This window comes from Branchiostoma lanceolatum, chromosome 8 (genome assembly GCF_035083965.1).
Source record: "Branchiostoma lanceolatum isolate klBraLanc5 chromosome 8, klBraLanc5.hap2, whole genome shotgun sequence".
Lineage (NCBI taxonomy): Eukaryota > Metazoa > Chordata > Leptocardii > Amphioxiformes > Branchiostomatidae > Branchiostoma > Branchiostoma lanceolatum.
This window is the reverse complement of record NC_089729.1, coordinates 21,158,075-21,180,323: the sequence shown is the minus strand read 5'-3', so window position 1 is coordinate 21,180,323 and position 22,249 is coordinate 21,158,075. Positions and strand designations below refer to the sequence as shown.

General features: G+C 42.0%; 1 protein-coding gene across 5 annotated transcripts in view; it reads left to right on the top strand.

Annotated features, from left to right (window-relative positions):
- Positions 1-22,249, top strand: part of LOC136439587 (unconventional myosin-XV-like) — a 111,977-nt gene that overhangs the window by 80,302 nt on the left and 9,426 nt on the right. For 4 of the 5 annotated variants that reach the window (XM_066435010.1, XM_066435008.1, XM_066435006.1 and 1 more), the window contains 16 exons: positions 80-192; positions 378-496; positions 1,176-1,269; positions 2,453-2,503; positions 2,773-2,911; positions 5,122-5,193; positions 6,552-6,667; positions 9,751-9,848; positions 10,885-10,930; positions 11,271-11,340; positions 11,597-11,670; positions 13,771-13,853; positions 14,751-14,881; positions 16,212-16,306; positions 16,850-16,927; positions 17,494-17,605. In XM_066435010.1, coding sequence (XP_066291107.1) covers positions 80-192; positions 378-496; positions 1,176-1,269; positions 2,453-2,503; positions 2,773-2,911; positions 5,122-5,193; positions 6,552-6,667; positions 9,751-9,848; positions 10,885-10,930; positions 11,271-11,340; positions 11,597-11,670; positions 13,771-13,853; positions 14,751-14,881; positions 16,212-16,306; positions 16,850-16,927; positions 17,494-17,605 — 1,491 coding nt within the window. The remainder of the gene's footprint in view (positions 1-79; positions 193-377; positions 497-1,175; positions 1,270-2,452; positions 2,504-2,772; positions 2,912-5,121; positions 5,194-6,551; positions 6,668-9,750; positions 9,849-10,884; positions 10,931-11,270; positions 11,341-11,596; positions 11,671-13,770; positions 13,854-14,750; positions 14,882-16,211; positions 16,307-16,849; positions 16,928-17,493; positions 17,606-22,249) is intronic. The other variant, XM_066435007.1, reaches the window with a different exon arrangement.

Here is a 22,249-nt window from a genome sequence, read left to right as displayed (position 1 = left end):
CCTCCTGGCATCTTCTTACAGTACTGCAGCAGAACTTGCATGTATGTATGTGTGTTTATATGTTTTGTTATGATTTCAGATGAACATGGCATCACACCATCCAACCTATCACAGACTGCGATGACCAAGAAGAGGGTTGTGGACATAGCAAGAGACTTTCCAACCTACTTCTGCAGAGTCTTCCCTGTATCGGTAACAACTCCTGATGTTTCAACATGTTCATGATAATATAAAACAATTTTCATTTTTTCATAAAATGTGTTGAAGCGATAGGAATCAAAGTAGTTTTTACATGGAAGATTCTATTTTCATCAGTACAGTTTGTTATTATGTTTGACCCAGTGTTTAACATCAAACCTTGATGATACTGTCTGCAGGGTGACCGGGCAAACCCAGATGTGCAGATGTTGGGTGTGTCTCACTCTGGAGTCAGGTTCATGAGGAGGGATGCAGAGAGTGCGTTTAAAGACTGCCTTCATGTGTTAAGAGAGTTCAGGTAAGCTGACTGACTGTAACAGTTGTTGTGGCACATAGGCCAGCTGTTTCACTGTCAGTGGCAGGTATATTTTTACGGGGAGGGGTTGCTAGCTTTTCCCTTTCTAACCTGCTCGAGGCACCTCCTCGAACATGGAACCCCAACCCCAACCAAGATGCCCTTCCCAGGACTTGAACCGAGCTCTTCCAATTACTAACTAATTGGAGCCAGGAGCTCAACAGTGAGCTCATTTGAGCTTAAGGGACATCCCAACTGGCTATTGTAGATGTACATGATTATGTGATGTCTGCCATTTGTCCATCATTTTCTGTATCTGTATTGTAGCAATAGGCCAGTATAGTAATGGCCTTTTGTTGTGGCACAGCTCGGTTTAACAGACATGCTTACTAGGCAGTTGGTTATGTTACATGAAAACCTGTCCTTCGCATATTTAGTCTGTCTCTCTCACGCTGTCAGTTTATAAGTCTATGATGTAAATAGTATCAAATTTTCATCAGGTAAGACAAGCCAAGGAAGAGAGTTAAGTAAGTACTGATATCAAATTTTGCATTCTCCTCTTGGTCTGCTCTTGCTGATGAGGATTATAGAGTCATGTATTACTGTAACAGTAATCTGTATCTTTTGGCCACACCAATGTCCACATCATTCTATTTCTTTATACATGTTGTACACCCATCAGGTTCAAGGACATCCAATCAGTTGAGGTGGAGCCCAGGACTGTTTTGCACATCAACCTGCACAGTGGAAACAGGATTCCCCTGTATACACCAAGGGTAGGGATGGCTGAGGGATCCATGGTTGATTCTGAACAGTTGTATAGAACTGATTCTTGTTCATATAAACCAAGCCAATAGAATACTACGATTAACATCTCAATCAAGTAAACATAATTTCACCAGGGTACATAAATCCGCCACCCTGAAAAGATACATCCAAACAGATCTCCTACACGACTCCCCCAGTACAATGCCTAGTCTGTATAACCCAAACTCCAGCTGTCCGGGGGGGTTCTGTCCCCTTGCTGACCGGTTACGGGGCGGCTGCTATAAGCGGGATAATAAATCAGGCTACATATGCATGTATATAGTGCACTCCTGTATATCTAAACTGTGCATACCTGTGAATTGCTGCACTAAAGACTCTTAAACCCACTGTTTTTCAACATGGCAGATTTATGTAGCCCAGTGCATTAATGTTGATAGAGGTTATAAAATTAGAGTTTAATGTCATTTGATATTTGTTTAATATATAGTGATATCATTCAGTGCAATTATGCACAATGCCACTAAATAATGTTGTAATATGTGTTGCTATACAAGTCATGTATGGCACTAGCTGTTAGTATTTCAGTTTTAGGCTCATTTGACTGGCAGACCTTCCCCAGATGCCCCAGAAACTAGGATGGTGCATAATATATGAATTTATATAATAGACGTAATCATGCATAACCTTTGGAGCCTAATGCATGATTATGCATAATCTTCAAACAACCAAATTTGAAACTTTATGCATAACTTCTTGAACCTTATGCATAACTATTCATAACACTTGGAACCTTATGCATGATTATGGTCAATCCCCAGGGGGTCAGTAAACAGGCTGCCACATATCTTACATCATTTTTATTTAAAGTTTCAGTTGTGATATTAGCCCATCAGGGTGTAAGGTTGCAAGAATATGGGAGATCACTACAAAATCAAACTGGAACTCTGTTATGATGATTTTTCATCCATTTCCAAGGTTTCTTTGAACTAAAATGACCTGAACATTCTGATTCTATTATTAGCTTCCTGAAGGCAATGGTTGCTGCTAGTCTGAAAGAGTTTCTGAAATGATTTGTTCAAAATCTTTCGCCCAAAACCTGCCTATCTGACACCATTTACAGCTAAACATATACATGCGATATGTCTTTGCGATAAAATTTGCATGTACTCTTTATTCTTTCTTCCTATTTAGGCTAAGCAGATTCAGGATATGATTAGAAAATGGATCAAGGATCTTGAAAAAGTAAGTACTTCTAATCTGTAATTATTGACATTTTTGCACTGGTTTTACTACCACGTGTGTAATGAGTCATTTCTTGTCATCTAGCACAGTTAAGATAAATTTTCCTCATCAATTTTGCAAAACTTGTCGTAATTTGCATGATTTATATACAATTGCATTGTTATTCATTAAAGTTACCTACAGATTAAGAATCATGAAAATTCATTCATTTCTTATTTTTCTTATCCTGTTTCAAAGTCAGCAACTAAAATACTTCCTTGTGTTTCCAGGAGTCCAACTATGTCCGTGCCACCAGAAGCTACGTCACCAGAGATGTTCCCAGGAAAGAACATGAAGAGAAGCTGTTGAGTTTCCAGTCAGGTGATGTCATCAAGCTGTTAAAGGAGCTACGAGAGGATATCCATGAAGGTAAGGCAGTGTAAAAACCAAAATCAGGATTCTTGTATACATGGCATCTTGCTATTAATGTCAAAATCACTGATGTCTGATCAGATAACACGCAATTAAGAAGAGAAACTACTGACATAGGACAGCTACGTTCAAGTTGCTGCTAAGTTACCTAATTTTGATTTTCAGATACAGGTAGTTAGAAAATTTGGAAAATATTAAATACTCCAGACCATTTGTTTGAAACACCATGTTAGATTTGCTGGGTTAGATAAGGAGAGTACATGTAACGTAATGTGACCAATTAACGTCCAATTTATTCAAAACGTATTTATCTTAAAACCGCGCAGACAGAACCAAATGTTTAACCCATTGGAAGAAATATCAGCTCTTCTAAAATGAAAAATGCATGGTCTGTAATTTTTCTCTGCCTTCTTAATGCCGTGCGAGCATGTATTTATACTTAACACCGTGCAAAAATGTGCCATCACAGCGGGGGGCACTGGGTTGTATCAATCCTTCCTAAACCTGGCAAGAGTTTCAAATCTCGAATCACCATGGGTAGTCTGAATGTCAAAGAAAGGTTTAACGTCAGCTACTCTTAAAAGATACTAGCTATCGTGTAAGTTAGAAAAACATGATGAAGTATGGGGTGTGGAATTACATTATGAAATACGTCATGCATGACGCTTCCGCGCAACTTGTTGTTACCATGGGCAGTAGGCCTCAGCTCCGCGGACTCAAAACAATAGCGAGTTTGTCTTCCCCGCTGAGCAGTTGCGTAAGACATCCTACCCCATAGTTATGCAAATACTCCCGACGGCCCCCCGTCGTCCAATGTGAGACAGCCGCTCGGAGGAGCTAACTTCAAAATATCTAAGGGTACGAAATCAGCACTCCTGGTCACCGTTACCAGAAGGGGTGTCTTCGATCTTTCGGGGGCCAATCCGGACCTATTACTGTCCATTGCAGTCCCCATTTTGCAACGTAACAAAGTAACAGGATGCTCACAAAAGATGTGTTACACTGAAGATACGTCATAGTCGTTTTAATGGAAGGTTTAGCACGTTTATCGTCTGATTTTAGCTGGTAAATCTGGCTAGAAGTACGATATCTAGTGAGTACGTAAGAAGCAAATAGGAACGCATGTACAATGCTGGTAGACAAATATATGATGAATAAGATATCTATGTTCACAATCCTGGCATTTCCAACGCTTATCATAATGATAGCTTAGTTAATAGCGGTGCCGAAACCCCTTGCGTGCATGGCACCGGCCCGGTCCAATCTGCCGGCCATGATGTCATTGTTCCGTGAACAGCGGTGCCGTGCATACTGCCGGTAACGGTCATGTCGGGAAAAGAAGGATTTTTGGGCGTTACAAAATGCCTCGTATCGTCCTTTGTCATCGGTTTTTTATCAACTAGGTGTTTTCCATGGGTAAATAGGACACCAAACATGAGAATCACCACCAAGCCAAGTGCCTGCATGAGTCGAAGGAATTAGCAGAAAATTAGGTTGTTTGAAATGAGGTTTCGTACCTATCGCTCATTCCTCGCTCCGCGAGGAATTCGCTTGGCGCCTGCGGCGCCATGGGGCGCACTTCGGGCGCCCACCTACGAGCGCCCTTCGGGCGAGGTCGGCTTTCGGGTAAGTTCGGGATCCGCCCAGCCTACCACCCGATATCCCGGTATATATTCGGTATATATATAGACTCTCCTTCCGAGGCCTACAGCCTATGTTGTTACTGGTTCAGGAGTTTATTCTGTTATGTCGCTGGACGTAAACCTTTTTCATTGTTTTGTATAAAAGAGAGAGATGACTAAGGATCATACTTATGACGGAAGAGAATTCCTAATATCAAGGTTGTCAAAGTGTACAATCGTCATTCTCTCAGGCTTATATAATATGGATCACAGAAAATCCAATGAGTTTCTGTCTGTGTTTTTCCTAAAAATGTTGATAGCAACCTTTTTTCCACGGAGTGATGTCATGCATAGTTTACAAACATTTGAGTGTACTTGGAGTTTCTTTAGAGTGTTTGACAAATTGTAGTCAATTTGCTCTAGTCTAATAATGGTAAGCATTCCATTGCAATGTAATTTGTACTGATGAAGGATGCAACAAATTGTACTCCATATAGCTTATTCCTGACTGAAATATTCCCATTCTTTACCTGTTTCCCTCTCAACTTCTCATCACTGCTTCCTTCTCTTACTGTTGACTGGAAGATGATAAAGAAAAGGCTGACAGGTCCCTGTCAGCTCTGCCAGATCAGGTGGATGGGTCAGAAAACCAGTCAGGTAAAACACCTTCACTTGATCTGTGCACAGTTCAAAGTCACAATTTTTATTTTCACTGTACCAAGGAGGTTACAATGTATGTACTGGGCCCTGCATGTAACCCAGAAAGCAATTGGAACATAATGTTGGTTTCTTTTCACCAGAGGCATGTTTATGTTTATAAGATATCAGGGCAGTTCAATTAACATTTCCCCTGACCTTCTCTATAGGATATAACATATCGTTATCGGTCACTTGCCTATTTTCCTTTCATTCCTAAAATACAGAATATTCAATCAAGCAACTGAATAGATTCTCTGCAGTCAGACATTTCAGATGGCATCTGCTATCTTTATTCAGTGATTGAGAATGAGTCTGTAGTGTAACCTGTATGTGAATTGGCATGTAAATGTCAGTTACAGATCATCATTACATGACAGATGAGAGTCAAGTAACCCTGCTAGACCTTTTGGACCATAGGAGGTACAACTGTTGTGTGTGTTGGGGGGGGGGGGGGGGGGGGGAGAGGGCAGGGGGGCTCCATGTACTGGAGAGTTCAACACAAAGTCCTCTTTTCCTGTTTAGGGTTTTGTTGTAGGTTTGCTTGTTCAAAATATACATGTCATGTAGATAGCCTCCTAGCCTCATTTACTCTGTATTTGAATAAACTTGGCTCATGATGCATGTGTTGTTACATGTGTTCTTACATGCTGTTCCATATTATTAGTTTGAATGAAGAGTGAAAGAGGCTGTCTACAAGCAAACAAAGGAGGACTGCATGACTGTTGAACTCACTGGTACGTGAGCCATGCCCTGCCCACCTCCAAACTCAACAGCAGCTCATGTGCTCAAGCAGAACTCTTTATGTTAACAGTTACTGTCTTGTCTTCAGACTCACTCTCAGTTACTGATAAGATATACATCTGACTCTGACTCTGGAGGACTTATCCATGGCAGTTATTTGATTTATTTAGTATTGTAGATAATGTTCTACCTGGATGTCTAACCTTCATCATATGGTCTCCCAACAGTTTTTCCTGTACAGCTGCCTGGGTGGATGGAGGGATAATAGTGAATTTAAGCACAGTCGTCAGGGTCCTTAATATGTCTTTATCATGATAATGATTACTCTTAATCCGTGGTAAATTAGGCCCACTTAACATACATGTATGTTTTCAACAACACCTTCCGAAATACCAGAAAATGACCAGAAATGTCCAATGGTATTCAGGCAACATCTGGTTCATGTCGGAGGTGCTTCAATATTGCAAATGTCTGAGGTCTTCAATGTACAAATTTTTACCACAATGTTTATATTTTGTTAGTTATAACCTGGTATTGTTTAGTTACATTGTGTAAGCTACTTATTTGTATTGTAGACTGGATGTTGGGTGAGGTGAAAGGAGACAAGGGCTACTTTCCAAAGGACTATGTGCAGCCAGTCGCCCACAGGTCATCTCTCTCTTCTGTGTCAGATCCAGATAGGACCAGTCAGGTCAGGACAGATCTTCTCATGTAGTACCTACAGTTACATTGTAGAAAAAAAACAACTTGTGAATGAGATCAGGATGTTTTCAGTTTGTTTCAAAATTTGAACTCAAAATTTAGAAATAAGTCACCTTCATGATATAGGATAATAAAACTACACATGTATAAGGCAACATTTGCAAGCAAATGCAGGATACCTACATGTAAGTCCCATCCCTCCCCAATGAAAAATGTATTTCTCTCAAAATGGCCCCTCATCTATGATATGAATATTTTGGACTCCTATGTTGCTGTGAGAAAGCTAAATAACTTGAAATCTGTAGATTAGTTGAATTATTGGTCCATTTTAGCACAGTGGTGATTTTGGAAGAGTCTATTTTTGCATTGGAGGGTTTGGAGTAGATATACTACATTTGCTTGCAAATGTTGCCTAATAGACCCCTTTCCAAATACCGCGGCCATTTTGAATCCAGGGTGAGCGCACGTGGTTCGAGCGCGGGAAAAGTAAACACCCGGTAAACCCAATGCAGCGGTACGGCGTCCCCAATAGAAACCAGCGTTGAGTCATCTTCGGCGGCAAGATGTTCTCCTCCTTGGTGAAATCCATCGATATATTTGCATGGCACAAGTAGATGATATTGTTGTGGACACTTGGACTCGATATCGGCCGGTAGAATTGTGAATTTCTGCTACTTTTCCACAGTTCCTGCCGGGATGTTGAACGCGCGCTACAGTGATAGAGTGCTAATATGTTTACACCGTGTGCTTGTAGTTTCCCTAATAATGTTAGCTTGAGTCGAGAAAAATCCCACAAAACATACACTTTTCGGGCTGGGATCCTTATAGCTACTTAGATAGAAATATACAGAATTTTACCGGTTGTGACCGTAATTTTGGTCGATGCCAACTTCGCCTGGGAAAAGGCGCGTTGAGAGGGGGTCATGTGTTCTGTCTAGCCTTTCTTTCTTTTCTGTGTAGCTTTTCCTTTCTTTCTTGTTACATCGCTCCGCATGGCGATGTTTGACATTTCCGCTGAATGCAATCCCACAAAAGAAGACGTGAAAATGTAGGCTTGAGCTTAAGGTCATTTTTGTTTAGTCTCTTCCAGACTAACCGCGCCGGCTATGGGGAGAACATTTGCCGGGGGACTTTGGCCATGGAGGGTTGCAATATTGGACCCCATCTCCATAGCCGACCTCCTTCATACATTTGACTCTATTTGGCCAATTGCTACTATTTTCCCAGCAACCCGTGGAGACTGGTAGGGTCTAACTCTTGTTAGGAATTTAGCAGAATTTCAGCGGCTTCTTTTGACGAGTTCTCTGAAATATCAAAACCTAAAGTACGTGAGTGAAGATGGAGTGTTTTCACTTTGCGCCGTAATATCTTAATTTCCGTCGGATGATATTACAGAAACGTGAAAATGTAGAAATTTGACGGAACTTCGGTGGCTCCTTTGACTTTGACGACATTTTAGTGCCAAGATTAGTTTGATGAAGTTCGTGAGTGAAGCAGGGGGCATGTTTTCTTTGTAGCGTTTCATTACATCACTTTTCGCGGAAATATATTAGATTTCCACAGGATGAAACCCCACAAAAAAAGGAAAAATATCGGCCTGAGGTCCTTCAGTCCTCAAGTCAATATTATTTAAAGTTTTTTTGGTTCCATCCGGCCAACAGAAATCTGAAATATTGCCGCGCAAAATGATTTAAAGAAACGTCAGATACAGTGGAAAACACACCTTCACTCACGTACTTGGAGTCCTCAAGACTAAATTCTTGGAATCCGAAAAGAACGTCTAAAAGCCACCGGAATGCTGTCAAATTTGTACCCAAAAGGACATTGAACTCTAGCCAATATTTTAATGTCTTTTTTGTGGGATTGCATTCAGCGGAAATGTCAGATATTGCTGAGCAAAGTCGATGTAACGCTGCACAGAAAACACGACCGTCCCTCAAACTAACGTAATTTCAAGATAATGTTGGCATTGTCACGACAACAAAAAGGCTCAAGAGTCATACCTAAACGTAGCTACAAGGATCCCAGCCCGAAAAGTGTACGTTTTGTGGGATTTTTCTCGACTTAAGCTAACATTATTAGGGAAACTACAAGCACGCGGTGTAAACATATTAGCATTCTATCACTGTAGCGCGCGTTCAACATCCCGGCAGGAACTGTGGAAAAGTAGCAGAAATTCACAATTTTACCGGCCGATATCGAGTCCAAGTGTCCACAACAATATAATCTACTTGTGCCATGCAAATATATCGATGGATTTCACCAAGGAGGAGAACATCTCGCCGCCGAAGATGACTCAACGCTGGTTTCTATTGGGGACGCCGTACCGCTGCATTGGGTTTACCGGGTGTTTACTTTTCCCGCGCTCGAACCACGTGCGCTCGCCCTGGATTCAAAATGGCCGCGGTATTTGGAAAGGGGTCTATTCAAGTTGATCTAGATTTTCTCAATGATAAGTGGCTGTTGAAAGGAAAGGAAAAGAAGAAATTAATAAATGAACAAATGAATGCATGAATGAACTAGAGTTCCATGGCCCCATACCTTCGCCAACTGATGTTAACCTTTTCGAGTGGCATGTCATAAATGTTTTCGATTTATTATGCAAATAAGGACCTCATTTGCATGAATTATGTCAGTTGATCATCATCTCTACCCAAATAACACAAGTTTTATGAGAGTTTTATCTTAGCAAATAAGGCTGATGTAGAATTTTCACATGAATTATGTAAATGAGGCCCTCATTTGCATTATATATGTCTGATGATGTCCACATTTACTTAACTTCTAAATGCTGCAAGAATGAAAGAGAACTTGTGCTATTTGGGTGGGGAAGATGATCAACTGATATGATTTATGCAAATGATGACCTTATTTGCATGATAAATGAGAAACACATATAATACATAAGTCGAAAAGGTTACAATCATTTGGTGAAGGTATGAGGTCTTGGAACTGGATGTGATGATAGTGTAAATATTTTGAACAGAATGTGAACATAAGCTGTAGCTGAGACTGATGAGAATTATGTATCAGAAATGTGTGGCCTTAGTAACAAAAGTATTGTAATTCAAGGCTGCAACTGACACAAAGAGTGACTTTGCATCACTGCCTGTCGGGGCTTCCCCCATGATGGAATACGCAGGAAAATACTTCAGGGAGGCAACAACCAGGTAATCACGATTAGTGATGATTAACTAAAAACAATTAGTGATGATTAACATAATGAGATGCATTCTATGCAATTCAGGTCCTTCTTTACATGATTAATGATGAAAAGTTGAAATCCCCTTTCAATGGGCTATTTTTTGGATGACGACCTGTATACGAGTATACACCTATATAGGAGGACACCATATGGATAGAGTGACAGCCCGGGATTTTGGGGTCAACATTTGGGCAGTGCTTTTCACAATGGCGCTTCAAGACATTTGAACTGAGAACTATGACATAGAGAGGAAAACCAATTGATATATTGATTATGTAAATAAGGACATAATTTGAGAAAAGGCTCTGATTCCAAAGTTGTAAATGACGGTAGTTTGATACTTGCATTCGGAAGTTAAATGAAGGTGAACATCATCATACATTAAGTATGCAATCCATAATTACCAGATAATTATTCTTAATACTACACAACCAGGTAATTATTATCCAATAATACACAGCAAGATAAGTATTCATACTATAAAATGTCATGTATATGTATAGCTCTAATCTGTCATTGGACCAACCCTCTAGTCACACTGGTTGCCTACTTATTGATGTACATGTTATACATGTCACATTGGTGGCACCAACCCCACCCCCTCTCCAAAACCTGGCTCACAGTCCCTGACCCTGACTATAGACAAATGGACAGTGTGTCAATGTTCTGTTACCTCAGAAAATGTATTTGATTAGATTAATATTAGACTCATTTGTGTTCAAGGTATCTTGTTTTCAATTCCCCACTTTTGGTCAAAGCAACGTTTGTGTCATTTAGAAAAAAACTGATAAAATATGTGATATCAAATCACATACTATTAGGGAATACTTTCCAGGTAACTTGTTATGGCTTCAGGAGTCTATTCTGTTGTGTTGCTGAATGAAAATCTTTTTCATTGCTCTTGAAGTGGCTTAAGGGTCCTTGGATGATAACACCCATGGAAACTACTCCATGTGATGTTGCACATCAATTACTTAGTATGAAAATTTGTTCTTCCTCAGACCATTGGCAGAGGAAGAGAGGCTGGAACTTGTACAATTCACAAAGGTATGACATTGTGTTATTAAAGGAGAAGTAACAAAAATGCAAACCTCTGACAAAGCACCCCTGGACTGTGCCAAATTGCGACAGGCATTTGGAAAGTGGTAGAAACCGGCATAATAGGTTTACCTTCTAAATCTAATTGGGGCTTCAAGACTTATTTGTGAAAACACAATTTGACAAGTTGTATGTCTTACATTCATTGCTGTAGCTGTTATGTTTTTTGTTTGTTTTAAAGAAAGTCAGTATAGGTTATAAATGAAATGTACTGCTGTTGAATTTGGAACACACATAGGGTTGCTTTAACTTTCGTAGTTTTCTCATGGCATTTTTTTTGCATCTGCAGTCTCCGATAGAGAAGCCGCTGTTGCCGCTGGATAAAGAGTTTGATCAGTGCTGCACAGACAACTTTGTTTGTAAGTAGATACAAATCACACATGGCAATCATGGTCACATGTATGTATGCACAGTATGCACAGTGTTTATGACATTTCTCCTAAAAATCTATAAAAAGTGCAATATGTTATAAACAATGGCAAACGTAACGATTTCGGTAGGGAAGCAACATCGAACAAATAGGCATTTTAATGGAGATTTTAATAAAAGTGTTTACATCCAATTGTATCTGGAAGTTTCTGGTCGAGGGAAACTAAAACCCAGTTTCTCTTTCAGCTGTGATGAAGTACATGGGTGATTACCCACTCAGGGGAAAGGATGACACTGAAAATGCCTTTGATGTGATCAAGGTATGTAAGGATACTTACTATACTAACTATTTGTCTATTATCATTTCAGGAATGTACAGCACACTTTAAAACAGTGAATACATTTTTACGGACACACTGACCACCATCCACACACCAAAATCCAGTACTTGCATTACTGCTGACCACCATCCACACAAACACACACAACTAGGACTGGCCTTAGTGCTAACCACCATCCACACACACACACACACAAATAGGACTGGCCTTAGTGCTGACCACCATCCACACACACACACACACACACACACACACACACACACACACACACACACACACACACACACACACACACACACACAACCAGGACTGGCCTTAGTGCTGACCACCATCCACACACACACACATAACCAGGACTGGCCTTAGTGCTGACCACCATCCACACACACATAACCAGGACTGGCCTTAGTCCTGACCACCATTCACACATATACACAACTAGGACTGACCTTAGTGCTGACCACCATCCACACACACACACACATAACCAGGACTGGCCTTAGTCCTGACCACCATTCACACATAACCAGGACTGGCCTTAGTGCTGACCACCATCCACACACACACACACACAACCAGGACTGGCCTTAGTGCTGACCACCATCCACACACACAACTAGGACTGGCCTTAGTGCTGACCACCATCCACACACACAACCAGGGCTGGCCTTAGTGCTGACCACCATCCACACACACAACCAGGGCTGGCCTTAGTGCTGACCACCATCCACACACGCAACCAGGGCTGGCCTTAGTGCTGACCACCATCCACACACACACACACAACCAGGACTGGTCTTAGTGCTGACCACCATCCACACACACATAACCAGGACTGGCCTTAGTACTGACCACCATCCACACACAACCAGGACTGGCCTTAGTGCTGACCACCATCCACACACACACACACACACAACCAGGACTGGTCTTAGTGCTGACCACCATCCACACACACATAACCAGGACTGGCCTTAGTACTGACCACCATCCACACACAACCAGGACTGGCCTTAGTGCTGACCACCATCCACACACACACACACACACAACCAGGGCTGGCCTTAGTGCTGACCACCATCCACACACACAACCAGGGCTGGCCTTAGTGCTGACCACCATCCACACACACACACACAACCAGGACTGGTCTTAGTGCTGACCACCATCCACACACACATAACCAGGCCTGGCCTTAGTACTGACCACCATCCACACACAACCAGGACTGGCCTTAGTGCTGACCACCATCCACACACACAACCAGGGCTGGCCTTAGTGCTGACCACCATCCACACACAACCAGGACTGGCCTTAGTGCTGACCACCATCCACACACACAACCAGGGCTGGCCTTAGTGCTGACCACCATCCACACACACACACACAACCAGGACTGGTCTTAGTGCTGACCACCATCCACACACACATAACCAGGACTGGCCTTAGTACTGACCACCATCCACACACAACCAGGACTGGCCTTAGTGCTGACCACCATCCACACACACAACCAGGGCTGGCCTTAGTGCTGACCACCATCCACACACACACACACAACCAGGACTGGCCTTAGTACTGACCACCATCCACACACACAACCAGAACTGGCCTTAGTGCTGACCACCATCCACACACACATAACCAGGACTGGCCTTAGTACTGACCACCATCCACACACACAACCAGAACTGGCCTTAGTGCTGACCACCATCCACACACACAACCAGGACTGGCCTTAGTGCTGACCACCATCCACACACACAACCAGGACTGGCCTTAGTGCTGACCACCACCCACACACACAACCAGGACTGGCCTTAGTGCTGACCACCATCCACACACACACAACCAGGACTGGCCTTACTGCTGACCACCATCCACACACACGACCAGGACTGGCCTTAGTGCTGACCAATATCCACACATCCACACAACTAGAACTGGTCCTAGTCCTGACCACCATCCACACACACAGAGCCAGGACTGGTTTTATTAGTCTCAATGTTTGTACTTGATAGGTACGCCAACAGGATAATTTTTGGTCTTATGGCACTGATTCATTTCGTTTTATTGCAGAAAGCTCGTCGGTATCCAGATGTACAGGATGAGATCTTCTGTCAGATTGTAAAGCAAACTACTGCCAACAGGAGTGCTAGGAAGTAGGTTATCAATATATATTGCAATGGAATAGAGTCTGTTGAATTGAAGCTTATCATTTTCATGCCAAATGTTAACTTTGTTAAGCCTATATGGAGATGTGCTGCTTAGAATGCATAATCGTCTGGTATTAGACACAATCATTGAATTTTTCTCAATCCTTTTGTCCTTGTAGACCACAGTTGTGAACATAATGACATCAACACATGACAGATATGTGTCATTTGATATTAAAAGAATGATTTTATTTGAAAGAACTTGCACCAGATTCACCAACAAAATGACTTCTGTTCCATAGTAACCTTTAATGTCATGACCATGAAATTACCATCATCGTTAACTTAGATCAATCATGCTAGCCATAAATTTGCATACTTTGGATACTTTTTGTATGTTTATCTCTACCTAATTTATCTTTGTCATTTATGAAAACAAAAGTTTACACAGAATGTGTGGATTTTCGTGATTCTTCTCTAAGAAAAAGTATACAGACAGAAGACATAAAGACAGAAAAGGCAAAAGGCCATAACACTATTCTTGACATAAGAATGGTGGTAGTGATTCACCCGATGAATAATTATTTGCCCCTCTCAAATAGTTTTTGGGACAAGTGGAGTTTTTGACAGTTAAGATGTAAATTAGTATCCCTACATGTATGTTCAGAATTCCATACTTCAAATCACATGAGGAGTTCAGACCATTAAGTGCCAACCACTATTTTAATAACTTACAAGTTTTGAGCATTCTTACGATTAAAGAAAACAAATATGCTGTGTCAAATTACACACTTGGACATAAGCTATGCATGATGTTTATTTTACTACATTCGGCCAATTATTTTTGATACTGGTAATTCATGTACCTCCAGGATGATGTGTTCTGTCATATTTGTGATGTAGGGATGGCTGTGTGAAGGGTTGGAGGCTGCTGTCTCTGTATAGTGCATACTTCCCATGCTCAGACAACCTGAAGCCATACCTGATTAAACATCTACATAATGTGTCAACTGACACATCAGAGGAGCATCATGGTTAGTAACAATACAGTGTAGTTGTCTTTAGAGTGAACCTGATTATATTACGTTAAGGTTACATGTGCCAGCTTTGAGCATTTTGGTAGAAAAATACTTTTGGCTCTAATCTTCAATGACACCATTATATTTTGAGTCTGAAATGCGGATCTAAAATCATTGTTATCTTCTCATCATGAGCATTAAGATGTTGTGATAGCGGAAGTCTTAAAGAGCACTAAACATGGTAGTCAGCTCAGAAGCTTACAGAGTGTCTTATAAACTCATGTTTTTGTAAAGCTGTATACAAGAAGCAGTGTATTAAGTTATTAAGAAGCAACACGTACGGCTCCGAATCTGACTTTCTTTAAGAGACTCTTGAAGTAACAGAAATGAACAAAACGAACGGACACGGACTATGACCCAACTTGTGCCCTACTATCCGTATGTTGTAGCAATTGTATATTGTTGTACCATAAATATGTAATGATATATGTTGATAGAGTTATTAGGACTCAAATGACTTTGTATCTCTGTTATATTGTATCTGACCCTTCAATCAATGAAAAGCGGCCTGCGTGCCGATTTGAGCTTATCATGAATAAAAGGTTCAAACAAACATACTATTTGCTGATGGCATGCTACCCTAGGTTCTTTTTAATGCCATCTCCTGCATTCTGAATGTTGAACTTTTGATTAAATTGCATATGATGTCAAAATACAGATTCCGTAGTAAGGTCACTCTGACTTTCATCAGTTTTGGGGTTTCCAGTGAGTGTTATCTATAAAATCAAGTCAGTGTGGCCGAAAGAAAAGAAGAATTTCTTTTCTGAAAGTAGTACTTAATAACAATGTTTGCACTAGATAGACAAATGCACAAGAAATGGAGAAATACAGAGAAAAGTGTTGCCACTCAATTGATAATCAGTGTTCAGTGATGATTAAACATTCGTTAACACAAGAGTTCTAGTCACTGTGATAAAAGGGTGTTCATCGCTTTGCCCCACTTTGTGCCTATTTGTGCCATTTTGCCAATTGAGATTTTTAGAAACTTTTCAGGCGACAAATTGTGCCAGTTTGTGCCGGTTCATGAATGCCTGACACAATTTGGCACGGTCCAGTGAGATACCCACTTCAGAGAGATGACCCTAGTTGCAGATCTGGCATTACTTGCCATATGGCCTCATATGTATTCCTGAAAGATTTTTGTTGCCGTATTGTAAATCTAAAAGTAGTATTGAATTTCATGGTTTATGGAAATAGCTGATGTTCAGAAAATCTGATAGCTTTTGTAGTATGTTTGTTCCCTATTTGTGCTTCTAACTGATCCTGTTCATCTCCACTGCTCCAGCCGTGGCCGCACAGTGTTTGGAAAATCTGCGTGCAACTTTGACCAATGGTGGGAGACAAAAACCACCACATCCTTTGGAGGTCAAGGCAATTGGAGTGAGTCAGTGACAAAATTTTTCTAGGAAGGCAAATTTGATTCTGTGTGTAAGATGTTGAGCTGAGGGCAAACATGTTCAGCATGGTATACAATTTGCACAATATCATGTACATTTACATAGTTTTACACATTTTAAACACTGCTGTACTGTAGTGAGTTACCCAACAGTCTTGTAGCAGTGCACACATCTGTAGTTACTTTCAAAATATAGGACCTGTGATTGCCTCTAATTTTGCGTTTTGCGGAGAAAATAGTGTGTACGAAGTGTTTTTTTTCTCACAGTTGAAAGGGGGTATCCTGGGAGAAGGCAGAACACATATTTTTGCGTTGGTTTCAATGAAAAGGTTACTGTGAAAACTGAAAATCGTAAACCACCACGAAAATGTCAACATTTACAATAATTCGGAAATTGCAGAAATCATGGTGACAAAACTTCAATCCGAGTTGAAGGCAACCAACCTCAGAATCTATGACAATTTTGATTACATGTATATAATGATTGTATGATAAAATTATGATAATGATTGTACTTGTTTCCTTAGATTGGTCGCAGCACCAAACGCCAAATGATTGTGATGCCTGGAAGTTTGAGCGCTGTTGTGAAGATCAAGACATGCACGGTAAGGTTCATAAGACTTGTGCTTGTCTGAGAGTGTTGGACTGACTGAGAATTCCTGTCTATGCTGTCCTGAAACTGTTTCACGATATATTTCAATTTAAAAGTCAGTGTTCTTGTTGATGGAGAATTGGTTGCTTAATTACATGCTTGAGAAGAATACTGTAAAGACCATTAAATTTGGGGTCATTTGATTTTGAAGTAGGATGAAAATAGTGCTTGCAGTGGTTTTTAGTTTGTGGTTGAAACAAGAGGGTAGGCAGGCAGAAGCATTTTCATGCTGGTTTTAAGTTTCCAGTGTTTACAACGAAAACCCATGAACGTTAAATTTAACAGTATTACAACCTGCAGTGATGCTGCAAGAATGCTGTCATTGCTTACTGCCTCTACTCAACACTGCACAAGAATGAAACCCAGAGTTGTACATGTACTGTGCATACCTAGATGTGCCTATCTCCAGGTCATTTGGGGACAATGTAGGCATGAAGGTAGAGAGCTGTCTCCAGGCTCGTCCGTCTCTTGCTGCAGCCTTTCCTCACACTAATTGGTTCTCATAACTATTTCATTCAGCTTGTCCATCAGATTATTGAGGAGATCTGCACAAGGGAGTTAGCAGTGACTGCTGATAACAAGATTGAGGAATTTTCAGTTTACTCCATTGTAGAGCATGGTAAGGAGAAAGGTGAGTACAACATCATGTTATCTACATAGTAGTAAATTGATTATTAGTAAAAAACCATACGAGAGAGAAGGGTACGGTTTGCAGGACACAGCTACAGAAACAAAGAAGAGCTAGTAAGCGAACTCCTACTCTGGGCGCCAACTCATGGGCATTCCTCTGTCGGGCGACCCCGAAGGACCTACATAGACCAACTTGCTGGGGATGTAGGAGCGAGGTCTGAACATCTAGACCAACTTATGGCGGACCGTGTTGCCTGGAGGGAAAGAGCAACCCTAGTCCGGGCAAGCTGCCCGATATGATGATGATGATGAAATTGATTATTATAGCCATTCCAGTTGCATGAACAATATCAACAATAGACTTTGCATTGACACTTAATTATATCATAACAGGTCAAAGGTCTTAGACCCCTTCCACACTAAAAAACCTGAGGTTATTTAAACATCAAATACAATTGAAGTGACTCGATCAAAATCAATTTTTGCATTCACACTGCTCTTTGCCTAATGAATTTAGTACGCCTTGATTCGAATCCGATTGAAGAATTAGCTATGGGTAAGGAACGCAGCAAGAGTTGTAAACAGGACAATCTAGGTGCGTGAACGAAGCGATGATTGGAGGAACAACATTGTGCTTGGTACATTTACAGATTCGGACTGGCAGGAAAATTTCCGTTTTCATCTTTGATTATCTATGTGACAAGTTGCGGCTGAGACTGGCGGCAGCATAGTATCAATCAGAGGGCCCCTATCCCCCTGGAACCAGCTGGAATCCCAGGAATCCACTTCGCATTCACACCGCACGATTCAGGCAGATTGGATTTGTTGCAATCTGCCTAAACTACCTCCCAAAGGTGGATTGTGAATAATCCAATCCAATTCAGGGAAAACCAATCAGATTGGGAGCGTTCACACTGAAAAAATTTATTTGGATCGTGTCCTTCTAATCGGATTCGATGTTTAAATCACTTCAGTTTTTTATACATGTAGTTTGAACGGTCTGATGAAAGAAGCCAATTGTTAACAAGATTCAAAATCATTACTGACAAAGAGAGAGCAATTCTAGTGTTAAGATCAAGGAACCCACATGTTATTAAAGAATTGGGTAAATTGGTTTTCCACTGCCTCCAACGAAGAATTCAAACCCAACAAAAGTAGCTCTAAATCTGAGTATTTTAAGTAGTATCTTAGTATTGGTATCATCTATCAATTAAGGGTTAATGATCCACCCCGAGGTGTATATGGTTGCAAACAAGGTGCTTTTATGAGGTTAAAGCAAATGAAATGATTTGTTTTATTTGTAATGTCCGCGCAGAAGATTTGGTCTATTTTAAGATGGTAAACATTTTATGGAACAAATAAGGATTCGATAGGTGGCGCTTCCTGTGGCAGCCACGCATTACGACAGCTCCCGGTTTTATCTGTATATCTTGAGTTTTAATGTGTATACTAGTTTTAAAAGTTGTGTCAAATGTACCGTAAGGATGCAGGGAAACATCCTAACCACGTCTTGAGGACATTCTACTGACGATTGCCTGAAGTTCGACCTGTGAAACAGAAATTCTCCACCGACGCCCCTCCCAGGTGACCAACAATGGCTGCTGGCGGCAGACGGGTCTTCATGTACTCTACGGACTTTATGAGAAGCCTAAAGAACAGCCGCTCCCCGCCTATACCGAACCTAAAGGAACTACTGTGTGCTCATGAAATACTTCGGGGCCACTACAGAGGTAGGAAAGCAGGAAGGAATTATCAGCGGAGGATCGAGACTGTCATCGGCAACACTAATAACCTGATTAAAGCTCCCGCCAAAATGGAGTTGTCTACACGACTCTCCCGCGCAAATCTCAGGAATGTGAAACATGTAAACAACGATGCCAGCCTGATGTACAATAACTCTGCCCTGATGTACAATAACACCAGCATTCCGACTCGTCATCAACACCGTGTACCACAAATGTTCCTGTGCAACCCGAGATCTTTAGTCAACAAAATCGACGAATTTCAAGCCACCCTCTCACAAAACCAGGTCGACATCGCGGTCGTGTCGGAAACCTGGCTATCGGAGAACCATCCCGAGTCAGCTATAACAGTAACTGGCTACAACTTGTTCTCTAAACACAGGATGGATAGAAGAGGCGGAGGTGTTGCAGTTTACGTTAATCAGACTATATCATCAAGACAGCTCAGCGAGTGCCCTGTACCGGATGAGTTGGAATGTGTATGGGTGATGACTAGACCCCGACGACTCCCAAGACCCCTGTCCTGCATCGTAGTCTGTGGAGTCTACCTACCCCCTAACTCCCCACATCGTGACACTTTTGCTGGCCATGTACTTGCAGTCACAGACAACATGCGCACGAAGTATCCAGATTGTGGTTTCGCAATACTCGGAGACTTTAATAGGACTGATGTTTCTGATATCTGCAGAGGCGGCCTCCTGTCCCAAGTTGTAAAAGACAGCACCGCCATTCTCGACCTGATCTTGACCAACATGAAAGAGCTTTACAAGCGTCCTTCTATACTTCCCCCAGTAGGTCTTAGTGACCATTCGTCTGTTCTCTGGATTCCTGAATCCAAGACCACTGACAACAAGTGTACAAAGAAGCAGGTCCGTAAACTTTGTGAAACAGGAATGTTTGACTTCGGCAAATGGATCACGGCGCACAAGTGGACTGAAGTGTATAATGCACAGGGGGTCTCTGAAAAGGCCAGTGCCTTTCACAACACTCTTGAGAACGCGATCAACACTTTCTTTCCTACCAAGTCTGTCAAAGTACATAATTCTGACAAGCCTTGGGTAACGCCCAAGATAAAACAGCTGATTAGCCTCCGACAGAAGGCTTTTCACAAACAGTCTCCGACCGTCTGGAAATTCTACAGAAACCTGACACAAAGAACACTGGCCAAAGCAAAGAAGACATATTACACAGACAGGGTCTCATCTCTCAAATCAGCCAACCCACGACAGTGGTATCAAGAAATCATGAACATGGCTAATGTAAGAAAGACTGACGGTGAAATCACACTCCCAGGGCTCGACTCTGAAGACAGCACCTCCATTGCCAATGCCATAAATGCCAAATTTGCTGAAGTCTCCAAAGCCCTTCCTGCGCTGGATTTTACTCAACTACCCGCCTTTCTACCGGCACCACAACAGCTGCCCACCCTGCAAGTCTGGGACATTTACAAGCGCCTCCTAGCAGTGAAAACAAACAAGGCACCGGGACCGGATAACATACCACTGAAACTCTTGAAGGAATTCGCTTGTGAAATCAACTCTCCGTTCTGCCATGTTCTCAACGCCTCGTTTGCAAGTGGCATAGTACCCTGTCAGTGGAAACAAGCAGTTGTGGTACCCGTACCAAAAACCAAACCAGCCAAGATCGATCAACTTAGACCCATCTCTCTGACTTCCCAGTTTTCAAAGATAGCGGAACATTTTGCCCTTTCTTGGATTTTGAAAGACATCACATTCGACAACCGACAATTTGGCAGCCTTAAGGGGCGGTCTACAGTACACGCCCTCGTCAGCCTGGTAGACAGCCTATTCAAGGGGACGGACAAACCATTTACAATATGCACTCTTGTAGCTACAGACTTTTCTAAAGCATTTGATAGAGTCCACCATCACACCGTCATTACCAAACTGTTAACCATGGGACTCCGACCAGAACTCATACCGTGGGTGGCCAGTTTTATATCCAACAGGAAACAGCGCGTGCGCTACCGTGGAGCCCTCTCGGAGTGGGAACACCTGACATGCGGAGTTGCGCAGGGAACTCTACTAGGCCCCATATTATTCCTGGTACTGATTGACGACGCTGCGTCTGATGCCTCTAGCCCGGTATGGAAATACGTGGATGATATGAACATGCTCCAATCAAGACTGCTCAAACAACCTTCAACCCTACAGTCTGACCTGGATCAGTTATGCCAATGGACGTTAAACAACCACATGCTACTAAACGACTCTAAATGCCTGGCTATGCACATCACTTTCTGTCGGAACCATCCCCCTCTGCCACCACTGCGAGTCAACAATGCACCGCTAGCTGTCGCCCCCAGCCTTAAGATCCTTGGACTCCACATCCAGAACAACCTTCATTGGGACGTCCAAGTCAAGCAGATGGTGGGAAAGGCCGCAAAGAAACTCTACCTCCTAAAAAGACTCAAAAGGTTCATGTTATCGCGTAATGACCTCATCACAATCTACACATGCTACATCAGACCGATCCTAGAATACGCTGCACCTGCCTGGACATCTGGCCTCACCAAACTGCAAACAGAGAAACTCGAACAGATCCAAAAACGTGCCTGCCGGATTATTCTGGGCAACGACTACACTGGTTACTCCCTCGCCCTGCAACAGCTAGGACTCACAACACTGGCACAAAGAAGAGAGGACTTGTGTCTCAACTTTGCACGATCTCTGATGGAGTCCAGTTTCAGGGATTGGCTTCCAAGCACAAGAGGGGACATATCCGGCCGGAACACCAGAAACAAACAGAAACTCAACACACCACTCTGCCGCACCAACAGACTCAAAAACTCTCCGATTCCGTACCTTGTATCCCTGCTGAACAAGTGACTGATCTCCTTAACAATCCCATGTTCTCCCTACTCCATTGTACCAAACAACACA